The sequence below is a fragment of the Camelus bactrianus genome, chromosome X (assembly GCF_048773025.1).
Source record: "Camelus bactrianus isolate YW-2024 breed Bactrian camel chromosome X, ASM4877302v1, whole genome shotgun sequence".
Taxonomy (NCBI): domain Eukaryota; kingdom Metazoa; phylum Chordata; class Mammalia; order Artiodactyla; family Camelidae; genus Camelus; species Camelus bactrianus.
The window spans coordinates 16,495,400-16,522,372 of NC_133575.1; the positions used below are offsets into that span (position 1 = coordinate 16,495,400).

The 26,973-nt window shown below is 37.3% G+C and overlaps 2 protein-coding genes and 1 pseudogene across 4 annotated transcripts in view; all 3 read left to right on the top strand.

Moving 5' to 3' along the window:
- Positions 1 to 26,973, top strand: part of MBTPS2 (membrane bound transcription factor peptidase, site 2) — a 33,213-nt gene continuing 6,240 nt past the window's right edge. For 2 of the 3 annotated variants that reach the window (XR_006720175.2, XM_010970300.3), the window contains exons 1-8: positions 3 to 217; positions 3,167 to 3,315; positions 5,989 to 6,211; positions 13,500 to 13,603; positions 15,291 to 15,418; positions 22,593 to 22,711; positions 23,622 to 23,802; positions 26,646 to 26,740. Coding sequence is in view for 1 of the 3 variants with exons in the window: in XM_010970300.3 (XP_010968602.2) it covers positions 143 to 217; positions 3,167 to 3,315; positions 5,989 to 6,211; positions 13,500 to 13,603; positions 15,291 to 15,418; positions 22,593 to 22,711; positions 23,622 to 23,802; positions 26,646 to 26,740 (1,074 nt within the window). In the remaining 2 variants the exon portion in view is untranslated. Of the gene's footprint in view, positions 218 to 3,166; positions 3,316 to 5,988; positions 6,212 to 13,499; positions 13,604 to 15,290; positions 15,419 to 22,592; positions 22,712 to 23,621; positions 23,803 to 26,332; positions 26,386 to 26,645; positions 26,741 to 26,973 lie in introns of all 3 variants that reach the window. The other variant, XR_012504828.1, reaches the window with a different exon arrangement.
- LOC141576430 (glycine cleavage system H protein, mitochondrial-like) lies at positions 3,346 to 5,969 on the top strand (annotated as a pseudogene).
- YY2 (YY2 transcription factor) lies at positions 15,429 to 22,580 on the top strand. The gene has a single exon (XM_010970298.3). The coding sequence runs from the start codon at positions 17,417 to 17,419 to the stop codon at positions 18,563 to 18,565; it is 1,149 nt and encodes a 382-aa protein (XP_010968600.1). The 5' UTR covers positions 15,429 to 17,416; the 3' UTR covers positions 18,566 to 22,580.

The window sequence follows — 26,973 nt, forward strand, 5'->3', positions numbered from 1 at the left end:
ACGACGCCACTACGAGAAAGGAGCCGGTGGCCGCTTGGTTCCTGCGCAGATGTTGGGGCTATAGGCGCCGCGCGGTCGGCTGGTTGTGGCTCGCAGGGAGGACACCCGGGCTCGCCTTCCCCACGCTGCCTCCGCCTCTGCCATGATTCCGGTGTCGCTGGTGGTGGTGGTGGTGGGCGGCTGGACTGCCGTCTACCTGACCGACTTGGTGCTAAAGGTGAGGGCCTCGGGCCGAAGCCCCAAGCCCGCGGCGCCCAGGGCCGGGGCGCAAGGCCCGAGGCCTTTTCTCTGCCCCTGCCTCGTGCCTCCCAAGCTGGAAGCCGTGCGGCGGGTACCCACGTGCGGCCTTCCGCGTGGCGCGCTGTCCCGTGGAGTAAATAAAGCGCGGCGGGCCGCGGGAGGGGTGTGGCGGCCTGCGCAGCTGCCGCAGTCGAATTGCGCGGGCGGTGCAGGTCCCGCAGCCTTCGGGTCCTGCCCGGGAGGCGCCGGTAGTGGGCTCAGGAGGGCCGGGGCCCTGCCAAACCCCGCGGCATTGCACCAGGGAGGAAATGAAAATGTCCGCTTGGGAAAGGCGTTGTTTGCCCTCGTTGTCCTTAAGGCCACGACCCTCCACAGACTTTGGTATTGGAATGAATCTAAATCAAGCTGTGATTTAGATCAGTGGTCTCAAACTTTAAAGTGCGTACGATCATCTGGGATTCCGGTTAAAATGCACATTCTGATTCTGCCGGTTTGGGGGTGGGGCCTAAACTTATGCATTTCTAACCAGTTCCCAAGTGCTACCAGTGGTGCTAGTCTACACACCGTACTTCAAAGTAGCATACTCAAGTAGCGAGGATTTAGGTAACTAGTTTCTGACTACTCGTATTCTAATTTGCACTCTGAACCCTGCTTCTTCACACCAACCCCCCTTAGTCCCCCACCTCTCCCCGACACACACACACACACACCCCACCCCACACACACCCCCCCTCGGTGCGCTGTCCATTCTTAAGTTATTTGGGAAGGGTAGCAAATACGAACAATTGTCTGACCGCATGCTTCAAGCAGTCTTTTGGAATTAAATATTGGTGGTGGGAATATTGTATGTGTGGAATAAAATCATATAAATTCTCAAATGTTTAATAAAAATTACAGTTATGAATAGCAAAACCCTTATGTTATGAATACTGTTTTAAATAGAATACTGTAGTTTAGTATTGTTTTAGGTTTAACAGTAAAATGAAAGGATACTTATGGTGCTTTATTGCATTTAAACTTGCAAAGTGAGGAGAGTATACAGTAGAGTCCTTAGAGCAAGAGCTGGTCTCTGCCACTTCCTAAGGACCACTTTCTTGCGTCCTTGGGCAAATTACTCTCTGTGCCTCCATTTTTTCTTCTTTAAAATAGGGGTAATCTCCTGAGATGATAGAGAGGATTACATTCATTCATCCATATAGAGCCTTGCTACTCAACCTGAGATTCAAAGACCAGCAGTACTTACATCATCTGGGAGCTTGTCAGAAACGTAGAATTCAGGCCTCATTCCTGACCTGCAGAATCAGAATCTGCATCCTCATAAAATTCCCAGCTGCTTCCTCTGCACATACTTGGCATGGTGTTTAGCATGTCATAAGCAGTACAGGCCATTGCTTATTTAAACAGTGATTTTGTTGTTTAGAAGAAACAAAGCCATATGATTTCTTCATGTTGCATATGTGACAGAAATCCAAAATAAACCGAATTTTTCAAACCTTCATAGTCTCTGGTCCGGTGTGTGAAGTGATCAGGCTTTTTGGTTTAAATTAGTTATTGTGATCATGAGAAATGCTTGTTAAGTGAACAGTTTCCATCAGGATGTCACTTAAATTTCCATACAGCCCCTAGCTCCTTAGGAGAGCATTATTCCTTAAACAAAAGACCTAACTCTCATTCAGAGTATCTGCCTGGGAATGGAGAGACCTCGAGATTTTTTAGGAGCCTGCACCTTCTCTGCATCCATCATGGTCTGCTCTTCCACCCTTAGTTTGTCTAGGATTTCCTCAGTAAGAGGTGTGTCACTTTTCCAAGTTCTGGAAAACAAACAGGTTTTAAAAGCTTTACCTGAAGACTGAGAGCAGAGAACATTATAGATCTAAAGGCAAACAGATACCTATATTCAGACTCAGGTCATTTTTTATGACTGATAGGGCTGAAATATCCTTCTAAAGACAAAATTTTCTCAAATAGATGAACATCTGTATAACAAAATACTTACTGTGCTGAAACTGAGGTAAAAGAGGTCGGTGGCAGTAAAGATATATAACAGGCTTGCGTTATCCAAAATCCTACATTACTCAAAGACTTCAAACTTCCCTAAAGATAAAACTCTTGTTAGGCTATGTATAAGCAGCTATCCCCCCCAACCCTGAAGAATGTAAGAAATTACTGAGACCAGGATGAGGTTAGATAAGTTTTGTACTTTTACATGATCAAATTCAGCCAAATTTCTTAGGGTTGTTGCTTAGAAGAGTATAGAAAGCCCTGATTCCAACTAACCCATTCCCTCTGTTGGACTGGCTGGGGATCTTTTTAAATTACAGCACAAGACCTATGGTAACAAGCCTTCTAGACCTGTGCTGCCCACTATGGTAGCCACTAGCACATGTGGCCATCTAGCATTTGAGACAGGGCTAGTCTGAATTGAGATGTGCTATAAGGGTAAAGCTGACACTGAATTTCAGAGACTCTGCATAAGTAAATGAACAGATTGTGAAGTATTTCAATAATTATATTTATTACATGTTGAATGACTATCTTGGATCATTTGAGTTTAAAATGTATTTAAGTTAATCTCTTTTTGTTTGCTTTTTTAACCTCAGCTATTAGAGATTTTAAAATTACATATGTGGCTTACATTTGTAGCTCACATTATATTTCTGTTGGACAATGCTGTTCTAAGCAAAAGGTCAGCAAACTTTTTTGTGGCCCAGGGGCCATAGTTTGCCAAACCCTAACCTCAGCAGACCAGCTAGTCCAAGACACTTAGTTTAATATCCTGAAGAATAAACATAAAGCTTTAAAATTATAAGCATTTGGTCAGTCACTATCTTGCTTTCCTGTAGAAAATACTTCTTTTTTTCTTTTCTTAATCATTATAAATTGTTCTTCAAAATTGAGTGATGTGGAACTTTTCTTTCTCTCTTAGTCATCTGTGTATTTTAAGCATTCTTATGAAGACTGGCTGGAAAACAACGGATTGAGCATCTCCCCTTTTCACATAAGATGGCAGACTGCTATTTTCAATCGTGCCTTTTACAGTTGGGGACGGCGGAAAGCGAGGATGCTTTACCAGTGGTATTCTTTGTTTTCTCTTTTTGGTTTAGATTAGTCATTGTGATCATGAGAAATGCTTCTTAAGTGAACTATTTCCATCATTTTCAATTTACTGAGTTTTCAAATGTTGGCAATATAAAAACTTTCTGACTTTATATAAATTTATGGGATTGCTTCATTGTGTTTTTGCATATATTCAAAATCAGGGCTGTGTCTTGTTCTGGGTGGTGGATACATGCATGGGTGCACATATGTAAAAATTCAGTGCACTATACACTTAAGACTTGTGCATTTTCCTGTGTAAGTTATACACCAATAGAAAAGCAAAAAACATATGGAGCATTTTCCACCAGGAAAATAATCCTGGAAAGTTCTCTCCCCCATCATCACACATAGAAACAAGGGCCCTGGGAGTCATAGGACTCCCAGAAGTCTTTAGGCTTTCCCCTATACTTCTGTAATACTCCTCCAGGGGAAGGATATTAAAAATATTTAACATTCAGTAAGGTGTATGAGGGAAAGTGGCCAGCAAGATTGCAGCAGCAGGGTCCTGGAGCCCCCTGGCCATGCCAGACATATCCCTTTAGTTTAAAAAAAAATTTTAAATCAGTTTATGGTGTTTATGGTTGGGGATTTACAGTGATCTCTGGCACACCCTAGAAACTGATAGGTTCTGTAGTTGACAGAATTTCTAGTAACGGAGTAGGAGGCCTTTGTCTAAATAACTTTTTGTTAAAAATTGAGCTTCAAGTGCAGTAGAGCTAGATGTAAACAAATAGATCATTAAAAGCAGAAAATGTAACAATAAAGCAAACAAACTAGAGAGAAATAATAAAGATAAGAACAGAAATCAGTGAAATAGAAAGTATATGGTAGAGAAAATCAGCAAAAGCCAAAAGTTGGTCTTTGAAAAGATTAATAAAATTGATAAACCCTTACCGTGACTGATCAAGGAAAAAAGAAGACAAAATTACTAAAAATCAGAATTGAGAAAAAAGAACATTACTATAGATTCTGTGGACTCATTTTTAAAAATATGAACCTATGGTGAACAGTGCTGTGCCTATTATAAATTCGACAATTTAGATGAAATGGACAAGTTTCTTGAAAAACATAACTTATCAAAAAGTTAGAAAATATAATAGATTATTTCCAACTATAGAAGGGTAACTTCTAATTATTAAAACAGTAGAAGAAACTATGAAGTCTTACCATATTAATATTTAAGCTTATTACATAATTTAGCTAAAATAAAATGCAAACAATTGAATTGGTAGATGAAAACGAATGGATGTCTCTGATGTCAAAAGAGCTTTCATAACTACATGAGAATAAGATCAAAACAATGCTATGTAGGCACCCCTGCGAACACGGCGCTAGCCACAGGGAGCGTGCGGGCCGCGGTCTGCAGCCTGCGCGCCGTCTCTGCGCCCGCCGCACCCTGCGGGCTGCAGGCACGCGCCGGCCCGGCTCTGCTCTCCGTGCGTAAATTAACAAACATGAATGGATAACGACAGAAAACGGTGTTGCAACAGTGGGAATCAGTAATTTTGCACAGGAAGCGTTGGGAGATGATGTTTACTGTAGTCTGCCTGAAGTTGGGACAAAATTGAACAGACAAGAGGAGTCTGGTGCTTTGGAAAGTGTGAAAGCTGCTAGTGAACTCTATTCTCCTCTATCAGGAGAAGTTACTGGAATTAATGAAGCTCTAGCAGAAAATCCAGGACTTGTTAACAAATCTTGTTATGAAGGTGGTTGGCTGATCAAGATGACACTCAGTAATCCTTCAGAACTAGATGAACTAATGAGTGAAGAAGAACATAAGCAATACATAAAATCTACTGAAGAGTGAAAATGGAACCCTTAAATAAACTAGTTTGAAACAACTTAATCTAGCATAGTTGTCTTAAATAAGTGGTGGACAGATTTTTAAAAAGCAGCTTTTAGTAAAAGAAACTACTTGAAACAATGTTACCAGAAGAAAAATACCCCTTAACTAATGGCATCAGATAAATACTATGCATCTTTTTCACAGCACCCTATGATTTTTAGGGTAGGCTCCAGTTACAACATTCAGAATTCCTGAAATTATCTGTGGTAAAATTAGTTACAGTTAGAAAAAGTATGTAATTCAAGGGTAACATTGTCATCCTAAGCCTTATATAATATTGTAACTTGCTTACATCCATCCCTGGATTTGGGTGAAAATACTTAACTGAGAAAAGTTTTTGTTAGTTATACCGTGTCAGACGAAGAACAAACAATACTATCTTAATTTTGCAATATACTGTGTTTGCTGGTGCTATTTTTATACAGTGAAGCAACAGCCTTGCAGGAAAATAAGAAACAGTTTAATAAAATACTCAACTTCTCAAAAAACAAAAACAAACAAACAAACAAACAAACTGCTATGTAAGTGAGCAAAAAATACGAGAGGAAACAAACTTTTTATTGGGAACAATCTTCAGCCTGTTCAGTTTTGAGAGAATTGCAATTTCCAGAATTTAAGAACTACTTAGAGAGACTGGTGCCTGTGCTTCAGTCAAGTATCTGAAGTACAGGTAGGACAAAGAAGCAGAGTTATTGAAATTTTTGGACACTGTTTTGAAGCTATGAAATGTGGCTGGTTGATAAATTTGTTAGTCCATGGATTGTGAGGAATTGTACATTTATGTAACGTTTTCCTCTTGACAGGTTCAATTTTGGAATGGTGTTTGGCGTAATTGCCATGTTCAGCTCTTTTTTTCTACTGGGGAAAACGCTGATGCAGACTTTAGCACAAATGATGGCTGACTCTCCCTCTTCCTCTTCCTCTTCCTCTTCTTCCTCTTCCTCCTCTTCTTCTTCCTCCTCTTCATCCTCTTCCTCTTCCTCCTCCTCTTCCTCACTTCACAACGAACAGGTGCTGCAAGTCGTGGTAAGTGCCTTCTTGTTGCTTTAAGTAGCTTTGTTGAAACATCTATTTCCTCTGGATAGCGTTAACTCCTATCCATAATATAAATATGAAAGTAAATTAAAAGTCTCACAATATCTCAAATTACTTTCTTAAACAAAATCATTAGTAAGAATATAGCAAAGAATTGTTACAATATATAGTAGTAATAGTAGAAGTAGTAATAGAACAAATGGACCACTCCAGGTATTTGATTTAATTCATGTTGTCTTCTTGAGGTGTTAAATGATTGTTACTGTGAAAGAATAAGCATGCCGATTTAAGATATCTATGATGTATAAATAAATTGCATCTTAATCCTATGCAAAGTGTTCCCCTTTTCTCTTCATGGCTTTCAGACTCTAACCAATAATACCCTTTCAATTAAAGGTAAAAGACGTTTTGAATGGTCACTGTCATTTCTTGATGTGAAGAATAATGTGCTGAGTTGTACTACTTTGACTGTAAGCTATTTATACTAATTCCTGCTTTAAGTACAATTTGTAGACCTATACCGTATCAATTCATGTCTCCAGAGTTTGAAGGGGTGCTTTATCACTCACTAACTTATTTTAAATTTTTTACATTAATAGTTTCCATTTCCATGAGTCATTGACATTGTTTTTAATCATGTTCTTATTAATGGAATGGACTATTTGAGTTAGTGACAGATTTTCTTTTTAACTGAAGTATAGTTGATTTACAGTATTGTGTTAGTTTCAGGTATACAGCCTAGTGATTCAGTATTTTTGTAGATTATATTCCATTGTAAGTTATTACAAGATGAGTATAATTCCCTATGCTATACAGTGTATCCTTGTTGATTACCTGCTTTATATGTAGTAGTTTATATCTGTTAATACCCCTAATTTGTCCCTCCCCCCTTCCTTTTACCCTTTAGCAAGCACAAGTTTCTGTGTCTGAGTCTGTTTCTGCTTTGCATATACATTCATTTGTATTATTTTTTAGATTCTACATATAAGTGATATCATACAATGTTTTGTCTTTCTCTGTCTGACTTATTTCACTAAGCATAATGCTCTCTAGGTTCATCCATGTTGCTGCAGATAGTAGTATTTCATTCTTTTTTATGGCTCAGTAATGTTCCATTGTGTGTGTGTGTGTGTGTGTGTGTGTGTGTATGTGTGCGCACGCGCGCGTGTTCGCGTGCGCGTGTATACATCACATTTTCTTAATCCAGTCATCTTTTTTTTTTTTTCCAGTCGTCTGTTGATAAACACTTAGGTTGTATCCATGTCTTGGCTATTGTAAATAGTCCTGCTATAAACTCTGGGGTGCATGTATCTTTTCGAATTAGTGTTTTTGGGGTTTTTTTGGCTATATACCCAGGAGTGGAATTGCTGGATCACATGGTAGTTCTGTTTTTAGTTTTTTTAAGGAACCTCCATACTGTTTTCCCTAGTGGCTGCACCAGTTTACATTCCCACCAACAGTGTACCAGGATTCCCTTTTCTCCACATCCTCTCCAGCATTTCTTATTTGTAGACATTTTAATGATGGCCATTCTGACTGGTGTGATGTGATACCTCATTGTGGTTTTGATTTGCATTTCTCTGATAGTTAGCAATACTGAACATCTTTTCATGTGCCTGTTAGCCATCTGTATGTCTTTTTGGAAAAATGTTTACTCAAGGGTGAGAGTTGTTCGTTGTTTTTTTTTTTAGCTCATCTCTTTGTGGCCTCTACTAACTGGATCACTGTGGGAAAATTACAAGTCATTTGTAGAGAAAAATAAAGAATCTCTCCTATAGTAATAGCTCTTTCTTAGAGGTTAAAAGGATTCAGGTGGGTAAGGCCTCAGAAGAGATGATTTATTTCTTCAGCAGTCATTTATGGAGTGTATTCTGCCTACTGGCCTTGTGCTGAGTCTTGCATATTTGGGAAACAATATCCAATCCTAGCATTCATAGAGCTTTCAGTCTAGAGGGAGAGCTGCTATGATTGTACTACAGTTGGACAGAGTACAAAGTTGCAGAAACAAAGAGAAGGCATGCTGAAGTGTGCCTGGCACTGGGAAGAGAGTAGAGAAGAAGGGAAGGGTGAAGAGAGTCCACATACCCTGGGAAAGGAAGATGGCTGTTGAGCATGCCAGTAACAGAGGGAGCATATAACATGGAAAGGCAGAGGGAATAATAATACTAATAATTAAATCTAGTTAATATACAGTGTTTCCCATGTGAAGTTTTTGTACCTATTTTATTCTTATAGCAATCTGGAGGTAAGTATTATTATTATCCCTGATTCACAGATGAGAAAACCAAGGCACAGAGATGTTAAGTCACTTGCCTGCAGTCACTTCTAGTAAATGGTGGGTCCATCACTCACCCACCACTGACCTCAGAACCTATGCACATTATGCTCTACTTTCTTAAGAAAGACCAACAATTCCTCAAGGAATTCTCAAGTAACTTTGACCTGTGTCTAAGAGGTGTATGGTAAAGGTATACAGTGTAGGAGATAAGATTGGAGATATAGGTAGGGTCTGGATTATGAAGGGCCATTCTAAGAAGTTTTGATTTTTTTCTGTAGATAACGTGTCTGTTCAAAATGGACTGGAGTAGGGTTTCACTGAAGATGGGGAGACCATTTAAGAGGGCATTTGGAATAATTCATGTTAGAAGCAATAAAGATCTAAACTAAATTAGTGGTAAGAAGAATTGAAGGGGCTAGATTTAGCGGATCTTTTAGAGTAGAGTTCTCAGACCTCAGTGATTAATTGAATGTGATGCTGGAGAGAGAAGGAAGAATTTAGGGTGACTCTCAGGCTGCATGATTGGTTATTGTTTGCCAGTAGAAAAAGAAGCAGGCTTGCAGGAAATATCACTGGCCTGTCTGCCTGCTAGGATTAGAATGGCAAAATTGGGGGCAGGGGCAAGTAGTTTTTCTTTTTTAGTGTAACAAGTTTTTTTAATTAATTTTTTATTTGATAAACTTGACGTTAGAATTTGTAAATTTAAGATGTACAGCGTGTTACTTTGTTACATTTATATATTGTAATATGATTGCCCCTGGAGCAATAGTTACCAAATTATGTCATAATAGTACAGTATTTTTTACTATACACATTATACTGTGCATTAGATCTCTGTGGCTTATCTACTACTCATTTCAACTTGTACCCTTAGACACTGTCACTCTTAACCCCCCATCTCCTGGTAACCACCATTTTACTGCTTTTCAACAACAGGTTTGACTTTTTTAGATTCTACATATAAATGATATCATACAGTACTTGTCTTTCTCTGACTATTTCACTTTGCATAATGTGTTTAAGGTCTATCCATGTTGTTGCCAATGGCAGGATATCTTCCTTTCTCATGGCTGAATAATATTCCATTGTGTATATATATGTGCCACATTGTTTTTATCCATTCATCTTTTAGTGGGCATTTGGATTGTTTCCATAATCTTGGCTATCATGAATAATGCTGTGATAAGCATGGATGTGCATATATCTTGTCAAAATCCTGTTTTCATTTCCTTTGGTTATATACCCAGAAGTGGAATTGATGAATCATATGTTAGATCTATTTTTAGTTTTTTGAGGAACCTTCATATTGCTTTCTATAGTGGTTGAACTAATTTATATTTCCACCAACAGTGTATAAGGGCTCCCTTTCCACCACATCCTCGCCACTACCTGTGCTGTCTCTTTTGTTTTTGACAATAGCCATTTTAACAGGTGTGAGGTGGTGTCTCATTGTGGTTTTGATTGACATTTCCCTGATGATTAGTGATGTTGAGCACCTTTTCCCGTGCCTTTTGGCCATTTTGATGTCCCCTTTGGAAAAATGTCTATTTAGTTCTTCTGGCCATTTTTTAATCAGATTGTTTCGGAGTTTTATTTGTTTATTATTAAGTTGTGTTGGTTCTTTATATATTTTGGATATTCACCCCTTATCCAATATATGGTTTGCAGAAATTTTTCTCCCATTCTGTAGGCTGCTATTGATTGTTTCTTTTGCTGTGTAGAAGCTTTTGAGTTTGATGTAGTCCCATTTTTTGATTTTTTGCTACTTTTGTTTTTTGTGCTTTTGGTGTTATATCTAAAAAAAAAAATCGTTGCCTGAATGGCAAAGTGTTGTTTAGAGAATAAATTATTTCTTCTGTTTGCTTTTCAGCTTATTCATAGAGCTCACAAAAATATTGACTCTGTTAGGAGAGCCAAGCTTTGGAACCATTAAGAAGTCAGCTGCCTTCTGTAGTCTACCCTGCATATTTTTGTATAAGTTTATTTTATCTCCTGACATGAGCTCTTGCAGCTTGGAGAACATACTTTCTGTTTACTCTATAATTCCCTACAGCTTCATTCAGTATTAATTCTCAAAAACCTGGCACTCTGTGTTATTGAGAGATCAGTATTCTGGTACATCTAATACCCTGTGTGATCATGGCCAAAACAGATGGGCAGTTGAGTATGGTTGCCAGCAAATAAGACCTACCATCTGTTGGTATAGTCACACACTCACATCCTTACCTTATCTCATTATTACATCCATTGAAATAATAAAGAGAAGGAATCAGTATCCTATTGGATCAAGCCTACTGATTTATTTGAAATAAAGGTAAGGTAACCTGGATACTTTGTAATATAGAGGGAATTTGTGAGAATTAATCTTAAGTTTAGAGAGAGGTCAGAGAAAAGGAAACTACAGATTTGAATAGACAGGTGACTGACAACATGGGAATGGAGCAGATGTGTAGAAAAAGGTACAGTGATGTTCTTGAAAAGAACTGCTTAGTAGGGTCTGGGTAAAGAGAACTTCACATAATGAGCATCATAAAAATGTCCATAGCCTTTGACCATTTACTTCCATATCTGGAACTCTAGCTTAAGGGAACACTTCCAAATATAGAAAAAATAGTATTCATCAACTCTATCCTAATTTTTATTATTATGAAGAATTGGAAACAACCACAATATATAATTGGAGAAATGGTTAAATTAGGGGATTCTCAGTGAATGAAATAGTATGCATACATTAAAAATAATGACTTTGAAAACTAGTTCCATAGCTAGAGAAAGGACACTTGGAATTAATGAATTTAGAAAGCCATTCAAGCAGCATGGTTTGGATCTCCTCTTCAGTTACTAAAAAAGGCTTAAAAGTGAAATTCCTTTGTTATACACAAAAATAAATTCCAATTGAATTACAATTAAAACATGAAATCATAAAAGACCCTAAAAGAAAAACAAGTAGGTTTCTGCTTATATGAACACAGAATGGGAAAGACATATGCATAATACTAATGGCAGGAACCATGAATATTGATAGATTTGACTACATAAAATTTTGTATATCAAAAAACTAGAAATAAAAGGCAAAATGATGAGAATACATCTGTGACATGTATCACAGAGGACTGATAATTGATATTTGAAATGATCTTACAGACAATAAGAAAAACATGAATATTCTAGGAGAAAAAATAGGCAAGTCATGAATAGGCTACTCACAAAAGATCTATCGGTGGTCAAAAAGTAGCAGGAAAGTTCAGCTTAATAATCATCAAAGAACTATAAATCAAACAATATGATGCTTTCTATTCCTCTCAAATTGCAGATTTGAATAAAATGAGCTTGCCCAAGGTTATGGAAGGGTCTTTCAGAGAACAGTTTGATATGTATCAAAGTCCTTTAAATTTTGTGTGTAATAGTATTTGTTACCCTCTCTGTTAGGCATAATGTTAAACAATTGACCAGGATTATCTCTTGTAATCTTCAGAATTACCCTTTCATGTAAATTTCATTATTTCCATTTTTATGATGAGGAAATTGAAGTGTTGGAGGAATAATCCAAACTTCCGCAACATCCCTTAGCTAGTTATTGATGGAGCCAAAACAACAAATCCACGTGATGTGTCTCCAGAGCCTGAACCAACCATACTTGTCTAAGTTTACTCCCCCCAAATATTTGTGTATATATATCCAAATATGTTTATCACAGTATTTATAAGAATAGAAATCTTTAAAACAATTAAATGCCCAACAGTATATTCCGTGGAATACAATGCAGCTATTAAAAATCATTTTGAACCAGAAAATACTCATGGGAAAATGTTTGTGATATTATTAAGTGAAAGGGGCAGGTTTCAGAACCATATTTATAATAAAAGTATAATTTTTATGTGTACATGAGAAGACTGGAAGGACATATATTAAAACACTGAGAACTGTTTTTTGTTTTGTGTTTGTGGAGCAGGATTATAGGTTTCTACTTTTCTTTGAGTTTTCCAGTTTCCCTACTTTAAACATATTTTATAATTAATTTAAAATAACAATTAATAAAAGAAAGGACTTTCCTCCAGAAGGATACCTTTAGGGTCCCACTGCCTGGATTGTGAGAAATAGATGCTCAGTAAGTAAGTGGATAATGATGCCTGGTGTCCCCACTTAGCCTAATTTATAGAATCTCTTTTTAACAGATGACATAACTTGGTAATGATTATTTACCTTACAGGAAGATTCTTAAGTAGCTAAAAATATTTTACTGTGCAGCCCTTACAATAGCAAACTTACACGCACAACAGTCAGGAGCACATGATTGCAAGGCTTCTTTATTGGCCCTTAACATGTCTGTATGGTCCAAATGCCTTACTTTCTGCATTAAATTTCAATTTTAATATAATATTTATATATCACTTTGATACCATTTTGCTGACCAGTGTATTAGACAGACTGATGAAATAGAGGGCATGGTGCTCCCATACTAGTAAGGCACTTTATTACACTGCCTTTAATTATCAGCTCTCATACAACTGGATAATACTAAAATGAAACTCATTGAGGAGGGGTGGGGACATCCTGTATTACTCGCATAAGTACTTAGAACCTTGCAATAACACTTCAGAGGAAGGACTAGGAATTGTAATAAGAATTCCCAGACCAGGCTTCCAGCCCTTGAGGGTGGATCAGCTGCTGACTCCTTCACTGTCACTCTGCCTTCCCTGGCACTTGGCCAGGGTCCATAATTCTTTCCCATGGTAAAGACTTCAGGAAGCTAACGTTTCAACTTTTTAACCTGGTGTTTCCTGTTCTCTTTAGACTGGTGTGCTTAGTTCAAAAACCACCTCATTCAAAAAACTGACTGGTGTTTTTATTTTTATTGTGATAGAAATTGAGAAGTGGATCATTGGTATTCATATTATTTTTAGTTTACAGAACATTCAGTTTGGAAGTTTAAGTTTTAATACAGAGTGAACATCGTGGTCTCTTGGTACCCAAGTGTGTATTCATTGTGTCTATGAACAGGTTCCTGGTATAAATTTACCCGTCAACCAACTGACCTACTTCTTTGCTGCAGTCCTCATTAGTGGTGTCGTACATGAAATTGGACATGGAATAGCAGCTATCAGGTAATGATATTTACCTGTCTCTTTCTACTCCATACAAAGATGCTTTTCATTTAGTTGGACTTACTACTAAAATCTGCTATATTTGATACTTTTTCTTTCTGTGGATGCTGCCCAGTGCATATCTACCATTATTATTTTAAGGTGCCTTCTCTTTTATAGAGGAGATTAATATATTGATGAATATGCCCAGTTAACTATGCACATCTATAATCTGGATCTTTCTATCCTTTGTCCTTTGCCAGCATGGTTATATCCTCATGGTGCTTCAGTATTTTCATCTAATCCTGAAACCTAATCTTTCTATTCATCATTGGATCAGAATAACCACTGCACTCAAAGCCTACCTACCTGCCTTCTTAGTACTTTCTTTGGCTCATCATCTGAAATACTTTCCTGCTTCTACTCATGGCCTCTGCTGGCTACAGCAAGAACACTGAAAGCTCTGGGTTCGTTAACAAATGTAGCCTATCTAGAAAACCAAGCGGAAGAAGATAAGGGAGGATGAGACCTGGGACTTGGTACAAGTATCATGCCCTGTTCTTGTCTTGACTACCCAAATGTATCATTGTAATTATACCTGAGCATTTTAAAGTCTCCTAAACCTGAAAATTGTGATGGAGGAGAAAGTGAATCACGATTCCCCTTTATTCCCACTGCTATAATGAACTCACATACTGATGGGAATGTGTTTTATCCTTTGGGTGTGTGGATCAGATAAAAGGTTTTAGAGGAGAAGATTTAATCACTTCTTATTACTTTCCAGTTGCTTATGAACAAGAGTCTATTGACTGGCAATAAACCCTCATCTTGACAGAGCATATACTGTTACACAGGTTTGCCGTGTGGTGGTTTAAGTGGACGGCTACTTTTTTTTTTAATCTTTCATCTTTGTTTTCACTTTTTTAGCACTTCAGCTTTTAGGGTTTTACATATACAAAGCATTGTTTTTAACAGTTTAATCACAATATGTTTGTGAAATAATTTGGGTAATTTTTTACAAAATCCCAACTGCCAAGAAAAGGTGAATTATACAGTCATCTTATATATTTAATGCTAACTGACAGCACAGTATATTTAGGTGATGCTTTTTTTAGAGTAGCTGTTCGGTCTTACGAGGCTATGAAGTGTAATTCCATTTTAAAGAATGAATAGTTCTCTCAAGGACAATCTGAGCATTATGCATTTTTAAATGTACTTATTTTAACATTCAACCGGCATACACTTAGATAAACCTCTATCTTTATAATAGCTAAAACAAATATAAATATCTAGATAATTTACTTGAATTCTATTTTCTACTGTGTCCTTCTCTGAAAATAATTCAGAGTAAACGATAAAAGTGTTTTTCATTTAGTTGCTCATAGAGATATTAACTATTTCTTCATATATGTGACTGATTTCAAATTATTTTCTCAGCATGTCAGTTTCTAAAAATTTTGAAGTTTTATGTCTATTTCAGAGTGCCCCTTTTTACAAAATATAGTTTCACTGATAACCAAATCTATATGCTATTATAAAATTACAATGAAATAAATATATATCATATATGACTTTTTGTCTGTTCAGAGAGACTTGTTTTTTAAGTCAGAATTTGAATTACAGTTGGAAGTTTTAAGATTACATGCATTATTAATTTGAAAAAATGCAATACTAGTAGTAAATTCCTTTTTCTTATATGATTTCTTAGGGAACAAGTTCGATTTAATGGCTTTGGGATTTTTCTCTTCATTATTTATCCTGGAGCATTTGTTGATCTGTTCACCACTCATTTGCAACTTATATCACCAGTCCAGCAGCTAAGGATATTTTGTGCAGGTAACAGACTTTAATTTCTTTGTTAATCTGTGTGTTTAGTGGTTTTATGGGAAGTACTTCTATCACAAATGAAAATACCTCACCTTTTGGTTGATAAATTCAGCTTGTAAGTCTCTCAGAAGTAGTAGAGCAAAATAATTTCCACTCCAGTTTCTTCTTTTTTTAACATGAATTATTTTAAAATGACCAGAACATATCATGAAAATATGACTAAAGCATTACATTAGACATGAGGCCAGTTAATAATCATAGGGAGTGTAATCCACAATGAAAATGTAATCGTTGAGTCTCTTACTGAATGAAGTAATAAGCCATCAAAACAAAAATGGAAAAAGTACAAGTTAAAAACACAAATGTAATAAAGGAGGCTCTTCTCATTTGTCAACACATGGCACATAGGTATGAAAAAGTTTATTGAAGCTCTAATTAGCAAGATAAAAAAATCAGTTATGTCGGACCCTCTACCATGATAATTTCTTTTCAAGTGTCCATGAAATTTATAAAAATTGACTAATTTGATTCAAAACCATAATTTCAGTATGTTTAAAAATGGTAGTGAAATAATGTGTAAAGTTTTGCTAAAAGGAAAATTCACTGTCTTAGGCTGTTGTTATGAAATAAGAAATAAATCAGTTAAGCAGTCAAGTGAAGAAGTGAGAAAAGAACTATAAAGTAGGTAGGCAATGATGTATTTAGTATGGGTATAGGCAGAAAATAATAAATTAGAAAAAAGAAAAATAGGGCTGTTAAATCCAAGAGTTCTTTGAAGAACAGAAAAGATTAAACAATGGAGAAAGCATCTACGGACAGAACTAGCAATCAGATTGGGGAATGACAACTGATACAGAGAAAATTAAAACAATTATAAAAGTGTTTTTTGTTCATCTCTGCAAAAACTTCTCAAAAAGCTGGATAATTTTTTAATAGCCTAAATTAATCCCAGAGGAGACAGAAAAAAAGTTCTAAACAGGGTAATTAGGAGAAATTAAGAAAGTTAAGAAATTAAGAAGGAGAAATTAAGAAAGTTAAAGAATGTTCATAGGTGGAATTCTTTCATATCTTGAAGGAAAGGATTTTTCTTTTTAATTCCAATTTGGTACAAGCTTTCCAGGTCACGTAGAGAAGGAAAGTAAGATTTTTTTTTTAAAGCCAGTGTAACACTGATAAAGCATCTTGTAAAGCACAAAAAAAATTCTACAGCTGATGTATCTAAACAATGCAAGGATGGCTCAACATTAGGAAATCTTATTTGCATGTGGTAAACGTTGCCCTTAGGGGGAAAAAATCCTCATCTCAGCAGATACTGAAATGAGTATTTAAGAAAATTCAACCTCCATTAATGGCTAAAAAAAAAATGTGTAGTAAAAGTAGAAATGGCTGGATACGTCCTAATGGTATGACACTTAGAACCATTCCTATTAAAAGACAAGACAAGCAATCCCACTATCAGTGATACTATTATTAAATGGTATGTAAATGTGGGTCAGTGTAATTACATAAGAAGAAAAAAGCATAAACATTAGAAAGGAGTAGGCTCCCCCACCCCCCCACCCCACATATTGTTATACCTGGTGGCGGGTAGGGGAAGGACAAGAAAATCAATGTAAATGAAATATAGAAAAATTCTGTAGAGCCTGGTTACCGATTTCAAAAAAACAATAGCTTGGCACACTGAGCGAAGAGGTGCACAGGGGCGGGGCGGCTCGCGCCTGCACAGGCGCATGAACCGGGGCGCGCGCTCGGCTAGGGCGCCCCAGCGGGGGTGGGGGGGCGCATGCGCAGGGTGCCCAGAAGCGCATGCGCAAGGCGCACCCAGAAACACCCGCGTCTGCGGCGTCTTCCGGCGTCTTCCCGCGTCTTCCGCGTCTTTCTCGTCCACCACCACAACCGCCCGCACCTTTCTCTGGAGCTCGTGGTTTTCCTACAGCCTTTCTTTTCCACGGCCTTCTGGTCACTCAGTCGCTGCTCAGTAGCCAGAGCCTCTGAAGAGCCGTCAGCATGGCCTCAAACGACACTTTCTACATCACCACAGAAAACTCGGAGATGTCTACAAATATTGTGGAGCTGCGCCAGATCCATATGGAGACTATCCCTGTGGAGACCATCCCTGTGGAGACAATCCCTGTGGAGACCATGGCGTTGGAATCGATCGAGGGGTGTGAGGATATCAGCGGCAGTTGGGTCCACGGCGGTCACCACCAGCTGCCTCTGATGGCGCTGCAGCCTCTCGTTATCAGCAGCCCAAACCCAGGGGACCACGACCAGGAAATGATCATGGTGCAAACGCAGGAGGAGGTGGTGGGCTATTTCGAGTCCGATAACCTGCAGGCCGGCAATGTGGAGAACCAGATACTCATCCCGGTCGACGATGACGCCTTCCAGCAGACCTTGGCTTCCCTGGCAGCCTCTGCATCGTCCTCGGCCCACAGCCACAGCCGGACCCGCAGCAGCCAAGGCAAGAAGCCCAGCGGTAAAAAGAGTTGCGCCGGCAGCAAGGCCGAGGCGGCAAGCAGCTCCAAGGTAGTCACCAAGAAGTGGGAGCAGAAGCAGGTGTCGATCAAAACCCTGGAGGGCGAGTTCTCTGTCACCATGTGGTCTGCCAACAATAACACAGACCTTAAGACTGGACAGACTGAGGAGCACCCGGCTCCCAATTTTTCAGAGAACATGACCGAGAAGAAACTTCCTCCTGAAGGAATCCCTGGCGTCGACTTCTCAGATCCCAAACAACTGGCAGAATTTACTCGAATGAAGCCCCAAAATACCAAAGACGAGACTCCGAGAACAATAGCTTGCCCTCACAAAGGCTGCATGAAGATGTTCAGGGATAACTCTGCAATGAGAAAACATCTGCACACCCATGGTCCCAGAGTCCACGTATGTGCAGAGTGTGGCAAAGCTTTTGTTGAGAGCTCGAAACTAAAACGACATCAACTGGTGCATACTGGAGAGAAGCCTTTTCAGTGCACCTTCGAAGGCTGCGGAAAACGCTTTTCCCTAGATTTCAATTTGCGTACACACGTGCGAATCCATACGGGAGAGAAGCCCTTCGTGTGCCCCTTCGATTGTTGCAATAGGAAGTTTGCTCAGTCAACCAACCTGAAGTCTCATATCTTAACACACGTTAAGAATAAGAAGAGCCAGTGAAACGGAGAGAAGACCCTGCTCAAGCTCAAAAAGCATCTTCCAGGAATGTGATTGGAAATAAAAATGCCTTTTTCGTATAATGTTTCTAGGAAAGAATTTTTTTTAATGATTCTTATACATCTAAGGGTCAGGTTTTGATAGAGTAGTAAAAGTAAAATTAAAAGGTTAAAAAAATAATTCTTTATATGAAATAATACTGTTAAGATGCTCTGTCTTGTTCTGAAATACCGTTTGAAAAACGTGTTTTTGTAATGTTTGGTCCCAACAGGAGGATAATTCATGAACCTCACTCACATCAAAAGACAGTTCTTTATACAACTGTATGAAAAATGGGACTTCTTTTCACATTCTTTTAAATATGAAGTTCACATATTGCTTACAGTTTTTTTAAAGTTCTGTATTTTCTAAATGTTCATGTTTATACTTTTAGGAATATGTTTAGTAATTCTTGATACGGTTTTTCTGGAGGTTGATAACTTTGCAGATTGGTTTTAAAAGAATGAATGGTTACATGCATACTTAAAGTATTTACTGTTTAAAAACGTTATATAGTCTTTTTGCTATCTTAATTTTGGTTATATTCTTTGATATTGACACATTTTGCATACTATCTTTTAGCTGCTTTGGATTATGTAGTATTGAATATTAGATGTGTGATGTAATAGTCAATTTAAACCTAGTTTCGTCTTTTTATTGCCCCCAAATACTGCCAGGTGCTGTTGTTTAGTATGATTTCTTTGCCTGTTGAGCTAGAGAGTGGTGCTCAGTTGTAGAATATATTGTGTATGTATTGACCTTTTAACACTTGGTACGTACATCACTTGTAATAGAAAAAGCAAAAATAAAATAGCTGTTCTAAAGAAAGAAAGAAAAAAGCTTGCCTATATAAATGCTATAGCTAGAAGATAGAGAAAATGAGGTTGGGGGTTGCCACTGGCATCTGGTGGATAGAGGCCAGGGATGCTGCTAAACATTTTACAATGCAAAAGACAGTTCCCCATAACAAAGAATTACCTGGCCCCAAATGCCAGTAGTGCTACTGTTGAGAAACCCTGCTCTAAAGAAAGTAAGAATTGTAACAAATATTTATTTAGTATACTTACACATAAATCATTAATGAACAAAAGGTTGTTTAAATAAGGAAAGAAAGGCACGGCCATTGCCACTTAGCCACCATGGGCAAATCTGGAATCTAGCAGGGAGGTCTGATAGCAGTTGCATCCCTGAGCAGATAGGAGGCTTCCCAGAGAGTCAAAGAATCAGTGCTGCTGTGTGCCCCTCTAACTGTTGCTTGGATGGGAAAAGTCAGGGTTGTATGGTGGTATCCTGATAATGGAGAAAGAAGGTGCAAGCTTTTAGGCAGTCCTAGTGGATTGTTCCATCCTGAGGAGTTGAGGGGAAAGGTGAATATAGTACATGGTAATGGTGGCAAATCTATTCAGTGGGGATGGATTATTTTGTGAAATTGTATTGAGACTAACAGAAGGAGGTGGGGGACACGGGGTTGGGGGACAGTGTGGTATAGCTGTATTCCTAAATTAGTTTCACTAAATTCCAGTGGGTGAAAGAATTAGTTTTTTTGTTTTAATTTTTTTTAATGATGCTATGAAAGCAGTACAAGAAAACAGGTGTCATCTATAATCTTGAACTGCCAAGAAAACACAGGTGAGTGTCTTTTATAATATTATGCTTGGGAAAAGCTTAATACAAAAGAACCATTTGACCGCACCAAAATTTAAAATGTCTATATAGGCAAAACTATAAACCAAGCCAAGCAACAAGCTAGAGGGAAGAAGTTATAATATCTCTTAAACAAGACCAAATTTCTCAATGTATATATTACAACCAATAATACATATAAATTAGTTTTAAAAAAAGACAACCCAGTCAAAAAATGTAAACTGACAATGGATAGAAGTAGGCAATTCTTATACAAAAGAAATACAGGGGAAGAGTATAGCTCAAGTGGCATAATGCATGCTTAGCATGCATGAGGCCCTGGGTTCAATCCCCAGTACCTCCTCAATAAGTAAACTTAATTACCTCCCCCCAAAAAATAAATAAATAAATAAATAAATAAATAAATAAATAAATAATGTTAAGAAATACAAATAGCTATTTAATAAACATGAAAAATATACAAGCTCACTCATAATTAAGTCGAAATCAAGACAAAGACTTGACTCTTCACCTAGCAGATGGTAAAGTCAAAAATTATGATAGCGTCCAGTGTTTAGAGGATGGCTAAACATATGCCAGTTATGAGAACACAATGCAGATTCACTGGAGGTCAATTTTAATGCACATAGTTTTTGACCGAGCAGTTCCCTTTCTGTGTGGTTTTCCATACCCTCACAGATGCATACTTAATTAGATGCGTAACAATATGAGCAAAGCTGTTCGTTGCAGTACTGTATGAAAAAGTTAAAACAGCCTAAGTGGTCATTAGTAGGGAACCTTACGAATAAGTAAGTATGTTTTTTTAAAAACTGGATGACTCTGGTGGATATAAGAAATGGGTTGGATATGAATGTGTGGATAAAGAAAAGATCCAAAATATGTAAATAGAAAAGCAAAATACAGTTTCTGGTAAATAGCTTGATGCCATTGGTGTTTTTAGAAAATCTCTCTGTGTATAGAGCAGAAGAGATTTTTTGCCCAATGTGTCCTGGACTAGAGGAACATCTTACAGTGTGAATATGGTACATGGAACATGTATTAGCTAAATATCTGGATGCTGTAATAGCTAAAAATAATGGTGACTTAAACAGTCATAAAACACTGCAAATGTAAGTAGTTCAGCGCTGATAGGATAATTCTATGATTTGAGGGACTCAGGCTCTTTCTGTCTTAGCTGTGCTATTCCCAACATGCAGCTTCTATGTCATGGAGTCAGATTTAGCTCCATCATAGCTACATTCCAGCCAGTATGACAATCCCTATCACGTCCACTAACATTCTGTTGGCCAAAACGCAGTCATATGGCCATACTAACCTTCCTGAGAGTCTGGGAGATGTATTTAAGTTACATTTCTGTCACTGTAGAACATTGGTTCTTAACCACTGGTGCTGTCATCCTCCTGGGGATGTTCAGAATGTGTGGGTTGGGGTGAGCATTGGTTGTCTTGGTGACTGGAGAGCACTAGTGTCATTCAGAGGATGGAGTCAGGAATGCTGTATATCCTGTATTGTAAGGGACAGACCTACAGAACTAATAGCACTGCTCAAAAAGCTGATAGTGCCCTCACTCTGCCCCATGAGAAAAACTGCTGTAGAAGAAGGGAAGGATGGAGCGTAGGGGGTTATCTAGTGAACACCTGGCTCTGGAGGGGAGGGTGGGGAGCTCTGGTATGTAGCATTTGCTGATTCCTGTGATGTAAATATTCCTACCCTGGCCAATTTCAAGGCACCAAGCTGAAGTCCCTGAAGGAGGAGTTAGTGAAAGATGCACAGTCAGCTGTGGCAAGCAGGCTCCAGTGCACCGTGGGGTTCCCCTAATCATTTCTGTATATGTGGTGGAGAGTTATAGTCAATGTAAGATGCATACGTCAGTTGAACAAGAATGTTTTTTACTTCATCTTAACTTTTATTTGGTAGCTCTGAAGTTCCTTTCAAAGATCACAAGTATGTTTCAAATAATATGTATGCATTTTCTGAAAACCGGGTGTAGTAAGTAGAAGATACTCTATTAATTATATATGTATTTATATACACACATACCTCTCTATATGTAATAGAGGTATATATGTAAGACTGTAGATTCTAATAGTGTTAAATCATATTAGCATGTAGTCTTCCTAGTGTTATATTAACATGCTCATTTAGATTTCAGTATCTGAAATGGAAGAAGCCTCTTAACTGTACATCTGTCTGCTGTACTACTAATAAGTAAATCTATCTACCTCACAGCTTCTTCTGGTTACTTTACTATTTGATCCAAATGCCTAGGTGCTATGAAGTACAGATACTTGGAATGGTATCTCTCCTACCCCTGGTTGAGCTTATTCCTTTTTTTCTCTTTTTTCAGGTATCTGGCATAATTTCGTCCTTGCACTCCTGGGTATTTTAGCTCTTGTTCTCCTCCCTGTAATCCTCTTGCCGTTTTACTACACTGGAGTCGGGGTGCTTATCACTGAAGTTGCTGAGGTAAATAATAGATTATTTGGGGTATTCTTTCACCAGATTTTGTGATGTCATACTTGGCATTTTATGTCAGGAACTTTTACTCAAGTTCTTCTCGTATACAGAATGCTCAGTTTGTCCTGAAGAAATTATTGTAATCCTTTTAAATAGAAGAAATAGTTTAGTGAAGCACATTGGCTGTTTTAAAATGCTGAAAATAGTTTCTGTTCTGAGTTACAAAGATAATATCAAGATTTTCTACCTGTAGTTTATTGATAAAATGCATCATTTACCTTTACTGTTTATTTTTATAACTCTGCTTTTGAATCAAATGTCTTTACTCCTAAGAAATAAGAAAGATGAGGCCTAGGCTAGCCAGCCAGAACATTTTGTGGGAGTTTGTTAATGTCTTCAACTCTGTATTTCACTCCCGTAGACTCTGGTGGTATCAAGTGTTCTGTTCACACTTTGGGAAGAGGAAAATCACCTCTGTGAGCAACTGGCTCACACATTCATTATGCTGATAGTGTGTGCATATTTGTGACTGTCTTTAGATAAGGACTTGTCTCATAATTTCATCCACTAACGATACAGGAAAATGAAGTAGTCCTGATGACTACTTTCACAAAAAAAATTTTAATTAGCAGTTTGGAAAAAACTTTATCATTTTAATCTTAACTGTTAGCAAGTGGGTTTTGTTTGTTTTTCACTTGCAAAAAATTAAAAATCTTAGCAAAGTAGGAAAATAACTAATTGCTGGGTATTATTTTGTTTATTTTCTAGGACTATAAATCTTAGATTCAGAGCTGGATTATTTTCTGCGTTATTCAAAATATTCTGTTTAATTAGCTCATTGTCTTTAACTGTTATTTGCTCAGATTAAGCATAGTTTGTCTTCACACATTATCTGATTTGGTTCTGCTCTCTTCCCAAGGACTCACCTGCCATTGGACCCCGAGGCCTTTTTGTGGGAGACCTTGTCACCCATCTACAGGATTGTCCTGTTACTAATGTACAAGATTGGAATGAATGTCTAGATACCATCGCCTATGAGCCCCAAATTGGTTACTGTATAAGTGCATCAACTTTACAGCAGTTAAGCTTCCCAGTTAGAGGTGTGTATATTTTCTCAATATAATAGAATGCTTCAAGCAGCAGTACTTTCCATTCACTAATACTTAGATCAACTCTATAGATTTATTTTGTTCTAACTTCTTTTAAACAGGTCAGTAAAATAATGATAGACCTAAACTAGTAAACATTCTTCTTGGTAAGTTAGATACCAGTATATATGTTTTGTTTATTATATATTGTTACTGAACTTCTAGCTAATTTCATATTTGATTTCTAGAACTCTAGTATCTAATTCTTTCAGCATTTAAAAAACACTTGTGTTTAAGTCAGCATTCAAGCTCAACCATAACCAGCTAAATTCCAGTATTTAAATATCCTTGTGCTGTATGGATGGTGGCATGTCCAGAGCTATTTGGGATAGAGTTATTTTATGTGGCAGGAATCCAGAGGAAGTCATCTTGGTGTCCGAAAATACCCCCTTAAGTCAGATCTGTTGTTCTGTGTAGTAGGAGACAGGGTGAAGCAGGTTTATTCTCAGAAGCTGCCAAATTTATTTTTAGTTCTTCCAGCTTTGAAAAATCCGTCTCCCAACTCTTTATACAAAATCGTGGGGTCCCAAGTTATTGAAAGTATTGGAAAGTACATGTTAATGCTCACAGACTACATCTTTAAGTCAAGAAATGCCTGGGTGCGTATACACATCTACTGGGTTAAAAAAATATGATTAATTATCAGAAATAATGTTACTAAAGTACTGTGTGCAACAGTGGCAAAGTAGTAAGAATTGATTTAAAAATTTTTAAGTGAAACCTTCCATGTATAACTCATTTTTAAGAACTTTTTATTGTAAAAATTTTTCAAATATACATAAATGCCAAGAGAGTAGTATAAATGAAACCTCATGAATCCTTCTCCTAGCTTCAGCAGTTGTCAACATTTTGCCAGTTTTTTCATCCAACCTGCCTACCTTTGACAGAATTATTTTACAGCACATCCCAGGCATCCTGTCATTTCATCCATAAACTTTAGCATATCTTTAATAGATGATGACCTTTTAAACATGACCACAGTACTGTTACCGCACCTAACAAAATTAGCAATAATTCCTAATATCTAGTTGGTATGCACTCTCCTTTTTTTTTTTAATTTTTATTTTGTTTTGTTTTTACCACTTTAATTATTTTGGGGGGGGTTGGTGGAGGTAATTAGGTTTATTTATTTTATTTTATTTTATTTTATTTTATTTTTGTGTTTTTTAGTGGAGATACTGGGGATTGAACCAAGGACCTTGTGCATGCTAAGCATGCACTCTCTCACTGAGCTATACCCTCCCCCATCTTCCCTAGTTTTTTAATAATTTAAGTTGGATGGTCAATCTTTTAAGTTCCTTTTTAAAAAAATTTTTATTGAAGTGTAGTTGATTTACAATGTTAGTTTCAGATGTACAGCAAAGCAATTCAATTATATATGTACATACATATATATACTTTTTCTTTTCAGATTTTAAGTTTCTTTTAAGCTATAATAATTGCCCCTGACTTTCTTATATATTATTTATTTAAGAAACTGACTTATTTGTCAAATTTCCCATATTCTGGATTTGTCTAGTTATATGTTATCCACAAGATATCATTAACATGCTCAGGTGTCTCCCAAATTTCCTGTACTTGGTGGTTAGGTCTAGAGGCTTGATTAGACACAGAATCCACTTTTGGCGGGGGCAAAAATACTTTATGGCTAGCACTCAGTACTTCATATTACACCTCATCTTATTCCATGTATTACATCTTTTCAGTTGGGTATGTAATCCATGGTGTGTTCTTCTGTAAGAAAAATAATCATTATTTCATACTCCTTAAGTCCTATATTATTTTCCTTAGGTTTCTCTAAATTTGGTATAATCTGTATTGAATTACAAAAGCCAAAATGACATAGTAATCAAATAAAGTTCTCTCTAACAGGATTGCTTTATTAGGATATCTGCATTTCAGATGTTTAAGGTTTGTCTTTTTCCTGTCAGAATGGAAGTGAAATTTTTCTTGAAATACTCTGCAACCCTTTCCTTATTAACTTTTTGAATATTTCACCATTATGGATCAAGTGCTGTATTTTGAAGATATTTGTTTAAAAACCTGAAGCGTATATTACTCTTTCCACGCTAAAAAAAAAAAAAAAATCAATCCCAGAATAATTCTTCTTCAATATCTATTTCATCCTTAGCTGTCCCAGATACAAGTGCAGTCTACCAAGAAACTTGGAAAAAAAAAAATGAGTAATGGGAATAAATAGTTGTCCTGTTTCTGTTGCCTTCCAAAAATGGTAACTGGATTACTGGTATGCTTGCAAATATGTGCACATCTATGGGGTCAAATTGGGCTGCCCCGGTTCTGTGGGGAGAGGCCTAAGGTAAGCCTGGAAGTGGGACAGATATTTGATATACTAGGGATGTCTCTTAGGCATCCTCTGGGTCACTCTGCTAACATCACAGCTCAGGAGTTTACCAGTAGTGGTACTGGATCAGCAGCATTAGGGCATCTAATTGTGGTTCATTAAATATTTGTGCTTGACCAGCTGGAGTTATTGCAAAATCTACTGGGACTCTGGAACTCCAGCTTTGTGAGTGGGTAAGTTTATATGAAGACAACTAACCTAGGGTAATTGCTGCTTCTTGATTTCAAATTGGGTATATCTCTTTTTGTAACATAAAATCAAACTCTGCAGCAAGCAGCCAGTAAGCTGAACTCTCAATTATACAGTTGTTTCTGAATTCCTATGCATTTTACTTAATTCGTTTTGTCTTGAAAGCAAAATTCTTATTACAAATGTACTTCTATATAATGGACTTTTTTTTTATAACGGATTCTCATAAACCATTTCTCTTTAGCATACAAACGGCTAGATGGTTCGACTGAATGCTGTAACAATCACAGCCTTACAGATGTGTGCTTTTCCTATAGAAATAATTTTAATAAGCGTTTGGTAAGTTGTCCCTGAAGCAGTCATGCGTGCCTGATATAATTACTACAAAATAAGCACATAGAACTAAAATGGCATCTATGAAAACATCTCCCTTTTGCTTTGTATCATTTATTAAAATCTTTACATTTCACATGTTATATTTCATCTGAAAATCTTTAAAAATTTTATAGTGGTAATATCTTACTTGGCCAAAGTGGAGTACTTGAATTTAATTTATAGTAGATACACATAAA